At 38.4% G+C, this 9,186-nt stretch overlaps 1 protein-coding gene across 1 annotated transcript; it reads left to right on the forward strand.

The window, feature by feature from the left end:
* The first annotated feature begins 5,491 nt into the window (after positions 1–5,491).
* LOC137953250 (cytochrome P450 85A-like) lies at positions 5,492–8,706 on the forward strand. The gene is made up of 9 exons (XM_068800554.1): positions 5,492–5,738; positions 6,270–6,591; positions 6,682–6,831; positions 6,922–7,170; positions 7,318–7,404; positions 7,511–7,589; positions 7,796–7,902; positions 8,005–8,129; positions 8,364–8,706. The coding sequence occupies exons 1-9, from the start codon at positions 5,551–5,553 to the stop codon at positions 8,449–8,451; spliced, it is 1,395 nt and encodes a 464-aa protein (XP_068656655.1). The 5' UTR covers positions 5,492–5,550; the 3' UTR covers positions 8,452–8,706.
* The last annotated feature ends 480 nt before the right edge of the window (positions 8,707–9,186 follow it).

Here is a 9,186-nt window from a genome sequence, read left to right on the forward strand (position 1 = left end):
AGGTCCTCCAACAAAGTGTTGGAATTCAACCCCTTAATGTTAATCTCGATAAACTCACATAGGTTGATGAACTCGTCCCCTTCCACATCTACCTCCTTCACCATTTTTTTGCAATTTCTTTTAAATGCAAGGATTCCCCAAGCTTTCCATAATGAATCCAAGCTTGGAATTGGAAATCTTATCATCTCTATTGACGTCAAACTTCTTAAACACATGCTCCAACTCCTTGATCTACGCATTCTTCATACTTGTCAAAGAGAGTCCAGAGTTGCCTTCGCTTGCAGTCGAAGACGAAGACAAAGAGCAAGAGTTTGGCGTCCCTAGCTGACATCTCTTCTTTTCAATAAGGAATAATTGAATACCCCTGGCTCCACTAAAATGAACCACAAGAAGAACGCGGAAGAGAAAATCGAAAGCTTCAAAAATCGGTTGACCGATGAGGTAGAGGTGAGGGAGAAAGGTGTAACGTTGGTCAGTTATGTAATCGATGTGGTATCCAATGTTGACTAAACACTAGGAGTTTCCAAAATCGGGTCCACAACAGGAAGCACAACGTAGGGAGAAAGAACGGGAATTTTCTCCTTGTGTAGTTCCCGAATAGGTTATTCCCACTCTGATACCATGTAGACTTTCGATAAAATCTTTCTTTTTTATTCAATTTATTTCATCTACTTACATCCTTATTTATCCAAAAAAAGCTACAGTTAGATTTAATTCTGGTCTCTTGGACCATCTCCGAAGTTGGTGTTACGGAGGACTTATTCCTCTATTTTTACGGATCTTGAAGAAGTCCTCCTCTAGAGGATCTCATGCCAATAGTCTGTGACTTCTCCATTGAGAAACTTCTAAATAGACGAGACACTCTTCTTCCGGAATTTGATCGTCATGGCTGGAGGTAAGCATCATTCATCCTTTGCTTCAGTTTGAATTCTGTTTATGAATTTCATAATGATAAAAAAATTCGTATCTTACACCACAATCTTTTACAGATCAACCCCCCTCTCTGAAAAAAACTCGCTTTGCGACTACCTTTGTGAAGACTATTATGCTCATTTTAATACGTATTAAATTTTTAAAAGTTGTGATATGATACATGATAGGAAGACACCCACCTCTAGCACATAGTTTAGATTTTATTTTCTAATTGTTTTCAAGTGTAGCATGTGACCGGGGTAGGTTAGGAGTATCCTTAAACACATGCAAGAATCAAGATAACAATAAGAACAAGATGGCAGGTGTAATATGATATAAAGAGGGAATGATTAGCCCACAAACTTGCTGTCATGTTGCAAGTATGTGTGAAATATGGAGGACAAGTGAATGGTGGGAGGCACGTGGGAATCTTTATTCATGGTTTCTTACCGTGCCTTTTGGCTCCTAGGAGCATGATTAACCACTAAATGTTATTAACCTCGAGAAAATAGCTTAAACTAGCTAGCAATCCCACTTTGGCTAATCAAATATAATAGAGTTTAGCTGATCTTTCGATTAACCCGACAATGTGTTGGGTTTAACAAGTTGACTATAAGTATTATCATCAGGTTTCCAACTCAATTATTTTAGGGTATGTTTGGAACCCGTGGAAAAGAAAATAAGAATTTGATCATTATCTCATATTTTCTAACTATTTTTTGAATAATAATAGTTAAATTCTTATATTTTTTTTCTTTTCTCTTCTAGGGGTTTGAAACATACCCTTTGAGTATCGGTGGAAAATGACATAAATTTTTATATAAAAAAAGGCCACTAAAGACATTAGTTAGAATAAGTGCAAGGCATTGAATGATGTATAGTGAGGAAAAAGAAAGGAAAGGACAAGTGTGTTTGCTTTGATTAGACACAGCTACTATAAATTAGCATCTTCACGTCTCTGATTTTGTCCTCAATCTTGCAATTATTTTGATTTGTCGCAGCCCATGAAAGTTCCTGAGATATATTATCCGTATCTGCCATAGTTATGGACGTGTGACTAAGGACATCGAAATCAACCATAAAACAACAAATTTTAGGTAAGGCAGTCGGCTAAGGTCACATAAAAGGAGTGCACGTGCACGGAAGTCAATTTTTTTTTTTATTATTAAACCCGACTCAAGCGAGTGAGTTAACTCGGTAACCCGCTCAAGGAATTGAAGTGGCCGTGTGACTTAAGTATAAAAATAATATGGTGAATCAGCGGGTGAGTTAACTCGGTAACCCGCTCAATGAATTGAAGTGGCAATGTGAGTTAAGTATAAAAATAATACGGTGAATCAACGGGTGAGTTAACTCGGTAACCCGCTCAAGGAATTGAAATGGTTGTGTGAGTTAACTATAAAAATAATACGGTGAATCAACGGGTGAGTTAACTGGGTAACCTGCTCAAGGAATTGAAGTGACCGTATGAGTTAACTATAAAAATAATATAGTGAATCAACGGGTGAGTTAACTCAGTAACCCGCTCAATGAATTGAAGTGGTCTTGTGACTTAACTATAAAATTAATAATGTGAATCAACGGGTGAGTTAACTCGGTAACCCGCTCAAGGAATTGAAGTGCCCTATGAGTTAAGTATAAAAATAATATGGTGAATCAACGGGTGAGTTAACTCGGTAACCCGCTCAAGGAATTGAAATGGTTGTGTGAGTTAACTATAAAAATAATATGGTGAATTTTGAGGATTTAAATTAAAATTGTAAAAGAAATTAGATTAGTTGCACTTATGCAAGAGTAGTGATAATGAGGTAGTCCTTTCAATGGCCAGAGGAGGAGGAGACAATGCTTAACATTGTTCCCTAATGATTGAAGAGAGTAGCCCTCTACTCATCCAAATATTTCTTAAATTTTTTTAATTATTTTTCTATGATTTCTTATATTAAGAATAATTCACATGGATTCATAAATAAAAAAATAAAAATTTATTATTTAGAAGAATTTGTTTAAGTCTTGGGTAAATGGACTTGAACTCAACTCTAATATGTGCTAAATTAAACTGTTACTTAGGGTCAGTTTAGAACCCCTAGAAAAGAAAAAAATTGACCATTATTATTCATAAAAATATTTAATAAAATAAACACGATCTTTAGATTAATTCACATGTATTCATGAAAGAAAAATAAAATTTATTATTAAAAAAATATTTTTTTATGGGTAAATAGACTTAGGGTTAGTTTAGAACCTATAGAAAAAATAAAAAATAAAAAATTAAACGATTATTAAAAAAATTAAATATTAATTTTAAGAATTATAATATTCATGAGGTAGAGAGAAGGTGACGAGGAAGAGGTGATATTGGGAGGAAGAAAAAGGATAGGAAATGGGAGAGGGTGTGTGCAATAATTAAGAGGTAATAATGGAGGAAAAGGAGAGGGATGCAAAAAACAATAAAGGAGAAGAGGACAAAGAAGAGGCCCTCGTGCAAATGGGACTTTGATTCTCTGAAGTTGATACGTCCCTTGCGTCTTCTCTCACCTTTATTAATTCAACTGAATCCAACCCCTGCCACGTACGCGGATATTCCCTTCTCATAATTATTTTTTTATTTTTATTAATTATTTTTTAAATAATAATTATCAAATTCTTCTTGAGGGTGGGTCGATTAAAAATCCCTTAGCCCCTTCTTGTGGTCCAAAGATCACAACATTGACCCAACCACACCAAGCCTTCTCAATTTGGTGCAGCTACCTCACCTCTCAACTCTCCAAAACCAAAAGCCAAAAACAAAACCAAAGGGACCCATCTGTGACCACGGCCACAGAACCTCCTCCTCTCCCCCATCAGCAAATAGTTCAAGGGGATAATTGAACAGAGTACGAAAACTCCAGCGGGCCAGCGTTTCAGTTGGTACGGCAATGGCCGCGTAACGCATCACCTTCGCACAACATGGGCGCCCGCACGTGGTTGAGATTAATACTTTCCTGTCTTGTCATGTCATTGACTGACATCACTATTATTCGACTCCCTAATTCTTCATATTTTACTTTTTAGTACCAGAAAATATGAAAATTGGTAGAGACTCTCACCTGCCGCTTGCCCAACTCAAATGGCTCATCGAATTCTCTTTGCCTCTTTTCTACCTAACTGGATATCTTCCTCTTATCTACAAACGAAACATCATCCAAGTACTTTTTCTCTTGTTTTCTACATTGATGGACCAAGTACATGGCAATAAACATTTCTCCATTGAAGTTCATGAGCCACTGTAGTTCTACTTGTATCTGCAGAGAAATAACTGTCCTGAAAACGTTGAGCTCTCCGAAATCCTTTTGTCTTCCTGGTTCTGCTTCTTGTCCATAATTGATGGTCAAGTTGAAAGCTTAAAAGTTGATCCCTCTCGGGTACCAAAGAGATTCTCTTTGTGAAAAAGTCCATGTATTCACTACTCTGTCAACGGTGTGGCAACATTCTAAAGCTGAATCTTTTTGTCTGTGTGAAAAAGGGAAGATTAAAGAATAAGTTTTAGTTCACACATTTCCATGGATAATCTTCCTTACTTCTAGATTCTGGTCGTCCACAGTTTTTGAGGAATGAATCCACCCAAAATCCACTGTAGTAGATAAAAGCATCTCTCTGGTCTTGATGCACATGCAACCGGGCTTGTCAGCTTCTTCTGGGTTTTTCTAAGCAGATAGCCCCAAAGATCTGGTGCGGAGACGTGTGGAAGACTGGTTTTTGAATTTTGATACTGGGTGGTGCCCATGTGACTCACCCCTTTCCCTGATTATTTACTTACCAGTTCTCAAATTTCAATGTTCAAAGCATCAGGAGTCTTTCAGCTACTGACCTGGTTTACTTCATTAAACTCGCCTTTTTTCTCGCCTTAATTTACGAGGGATATAGGACAGCTCTTGCAGAGTCTGCCATTGATGGTTGTGGGCATAAGGGAGGTGTTAGTGAAAGAGCAAAAGACATTCCCGGGAATAGAGCATATCAATGAGCTTGAAGAGGAAATTTTGTTGATGCAGATTTCCAGGCATGCTCCCCTTTACCCAAAATCTGCCTCGGGTTATAAATGTTTTCATCCGTCTCTTCAGTTTTTTTTTTTTTTTTTTTCTTATCCCTTAATATGGTATTAGTTTTACAAAATTCAAAGTAAAAGTGAGATCTTGAGATAAAGACATTCCCGGGAATAGAGCATATCAATGAGCTTGAAGAGGAAATTTTGTTGATGCAGATTTCCAGGCATGCTCCCCTTTACCCCAAAATCTGCCTCGGGTTATAAATGTTTTCATACGTCTCTTCAGTTTTTTTTTTTTTTTTTTTCTTATCCCTTAAGATGGTATTAGTTTTACATAATTCAAAGTAAAAGTGAGATCTTAACTGGTTTTCACATAGAAATGAAAGTCCAAAGTGGGTAATTCCTGGAGTATTTTAGGCTGGCCGGTCTACAGTATCCTTCAAAAAGTTTGCAGGGATTCATTAAAGCAGAGGTGAACTTTTCTGGCAATATCCTAATTGTAGCCTCTCTACAGGTTTATATAAAGCATAAACTCCATTGACCTTCCAGGATCCAAACAGAGCAAACCATTTCGTTTTGTGTTTTTACGAACTGTGCTGAGCTCGTTGGGAGAAACAATGGCTGTTCTGGGGGTGCTCTTTGGGTTGGTTCTGGTGTTCTGTTTCTGCGCGGCTCTTCTCAAATGGAATGAGGTGAGGTACAGAAAGAAGGGCCTGCCTCCGGGGACTATGGGGTGGCCGATTTTTGGTGAAACCACGGAATTCCTGAAGCAAGGACCGAATTTCATGAAAAACCAAAGAGCAAGGTGAGATTATAGTTGTTCTGATGTGTTTTTTATGTTTGCTGATTTCTTGTGGTTTCTCCTTCAACTTCGGAAATCTCTGTAGACGGTAGGACTCTTTGGTTGTTAGCCAGTTTATATTGTCTTTCTCCATCGTTTTGTGACTGCGGTGTTTTTTCTTGTTGATTTGAGGTGGCTTGGAGGGCTTCAAGTTTCATTTCCTGGTCGCTTCGATTTTGTTCAGAAATGTATTGTCCTGTTTTAGCAGCGTTCTCGTTTCCGACCAGAGTGCTTATTCAGTAGTAATAGTAATTTGTAGACATTTCACATTTTTTTCCGAAGATCAAAGTTTCTTCCTTTCTTCTTCTTCTTCTCCTTCTTCTACTTCCTCGTTTCTGTATATAGCCTGCTGCAACTTCGATTTTTCTTATTGTATATGGTTTGACTTTTTTGTTATCAACCATTACTAGTTTCCGTGAAGAACGATGCCAGGCTTAAACTTGGTCCATTTGCCTCCAAATATTTGTTAGTAATCTATCGTTTGTTTTTTGATAGGTACGGGAGCTTGTTCAAGTCCCATATCTTGGGTTGCCCTACAATTGTCTCCATGGATCCGGACCTGAACAGATACATCCTCATGAATGAAGGGAAAGGCCTCATTCCAGGATATCCAAAATCCATGCTGGATATATTAGGTGAATGTAACCTGGCCGCTGTGAGTGGGTCTCTTCATAAAACCTTGAGAGGAGCCTTGCTTGGTCTAATCAGCCCCTCCGTGATCAGACACCAGCTTCTTCCAAAAACTGATGAATTTATGAGATCCCATCTCAGTAACTGGAACGACACAATCATCAATATCCAAGAGAAAACCAAAGAGGTCAGATCATTTTCCAGAGCCCAGAAAGGAAAAAGAAAAAACGAAAAAACGTTGAGATTTGTTCTAACCAGGAATGATCTGTCTGTGCAGATGGCTCTTCTCTCGTCCATGAAGCAGATTGCAAGTATGGATAAGGGTCCTCTATCCGAAGCCTTCAAGCTAGAATTCAATAAACTAGTGCTGGGAACTCTCTCTCTTCCCCTTGATCTACCTGGCACGAACTATCGTTATGCGTTCCAGGTATGTCCCAGTCCATCCCTTTCCTTTTTTTTTTTTTTTTTTTTTTTTGTCTCTAAGCTTTTTCCATGTCTCTAACGAAGTATTTTACAGGCAAGAAAGAAGATTGTGAGTACATTGAGACGTGTCATTGAAGAAAGAAGAGCTTCTACATGTGCCCAGGATGACATGCTTGATACCCTGTTAAAAAACGAGGAAAACTCAAGATTTAAACTGAGTGATGAACAGATCATCGATCTAATTATCACTCTCCTATATTCGGGTTATGAGACTGTTTCCACCACTTCCATGATGGCCGTAAAATATCTGTATGATCATCCCAGTGCTCTTGAAGAACTCAGGGTATGATATTGCTTTCTGTATCTTCTAGAAAACTAAGGTGTTCTATTTCCTTTTCGTTTTCTGTCACTGATCTACTGTTCGATTTCGTCTTTTTGACCAACTTTTTGCATTCGAAAGTTACTGATGGTGAAATGTTTTTGCTTTCAGAGAGAACATTTGGCAATCAGAAAAAGGAAGGGGCCCCAAGATGCAATAGACTGGAATGATTACAAATCTATGAACTTCACTCGAGCTGTAAGCAATGAAATCTTTCACTTGGTCAATATCATCTGAGTGAGGTTTCCTTTTTCTCTCCAGTCATCTGAGGGCTAAATCTCATATCCTGACGTCCATTTCACAGGTGATCTATGAAACAATGAGATTAGCTACAATTGTTAATGGAGTGTTGAGAAAAACAACTCATGAAATGGAAATGAAAGGTGGGTCCCCCCTGCAACTACGCTTCTACTCATTAAATATTGGTGAACTCTGCCATTAATGTGGGTGTCGAGAGCTTGCTGCATATCTGGATTCAAAGAGTTTTCAAAAGAATTGTGTCCACTTTCAGAAAGAAATTGATTTAAAAAGCTGAATCTGAAGCATGTTGTTGATGAAATTAAAATACTGGGTTTTATTCCATTTTCAGGATTTACCATTCCAAAAGGGTGGAAAATCTATGTTTACACCAGGGAGTCAAACTATGATCCTTTTCTCTATCCAGATCCTTTAACCTTCAATCCCTGGAGATGGCTGGTAAGCTCGACATTTTAACATTTTACTGATTCACATGCATTTCCCTTTTTTGAATCTTCCATGGGATGGATTACTGAAGACAAATGTGAACATGAAACACAGGAACAGAGCCTGGAAGCTCACCAGTCTTTCATGATGTTTGGAGGAGGCAGCCGGCTCTGTCCAGGCAAGGAATTGGGACTAGTTGAAATTTCTACTTTCCTGCATTATCTCGTCACCAAATACAGGTTAGTTACAGCATTTTCATGCATCTGTCGGTCTGTGTAGTCTATTCAGAAGTGCCCTACCATGGATTTTCGTGGCCAGGAAGCTTGTTTTGATCATTCAGACGAGGAAAGATAGGGAGGGGGGACCCCGTACCCACATGGGTTGGGGGGTTGATTCTTTTCCTCTTTGAGTTGGCAAACTTGTTTTCTAGTTGAAGCTCATGTTCTTGTTATTTGGAATGTTGTTTGTTGCAGGTGGGAAGAGGTAGGAGGAGATAAGATTCTGAAGTTCCCAAGGGTGGAAGCACCAAATGGGCTTCACATTAGGGTTTCTAATTACTGAATGATGTACAGAAAAAGATAATTATATGACTTTGGAAAGAAATGCAGGGTTACAGAAATATCCTCAGTAGGAAGAAAGAAAGATCAGATGGCTGTGCCAACCATGTCTGTCATATGTGAATTAATCAGGCTAGTAGAACATGCGGAATTATCATTTTTTGGTGGATTTTGAATAAATTGCATTGGCTGTATCAGTTCATCTGTATGAGTTTTGTTAGTAAGAATGCCTCTTTTATCCAAAAGTCAATATTTTTTAATACTGCTGACAAGAGACCTGTTCAATTTGTGGGTAAATTAACAATTACAAAGCAATTAATTTTTTTAAATTAAAACATATAAATAAAAATAAAAAATAAGACCTGCAAGTAGGCCTCTTTTGAGAGCAATAGGGGGGAGCCCCCTTCCCTGTCCCTTCACACTCTAATTAGACCAGACAAGGAGAGGGTTGCCTCTCCTTTCCATAAAAGCCTAAAAGGCTGCCAGGCACAGGTTAAAAAACCAAGAAATGGCAGGAGACACCTCCCTCTTCGCCTCACTGATTGCAGAAGGGATCTGCGATGCAGGGGTGGCTTGCCTACCTCCTTTCAGTCGACCTCTTCCCTACCTCCTTTCCCCGAAATTGTTAGTTTCTTGTGGATATGTAATAGAGGTCCATGAACCTGAAGGATTGGTTCTGGATCCTAGTCCATGGTTCTCAGTCGAATCTAGTGAGCTGATTGTATTTCATGGGAAGTTA

This window comes from Aristolochia californica, unplaced genomic scaffold (genome assembly GCF_029961685.1).
Source record: "Aristolochia californica isolate CCGP_79_NKW_82.1479 unplaced genomic scaffold, dmAriCali1.0.hap1 SCAF_16, whole genome shotgun sequence".
Lineage (NCBI taxonomy): Eukaryota > Viridiplantae > Streptophyta > Magnoliopsida > Piperales > Aristolochiaceae > Aristolochia > Aristolochia californica.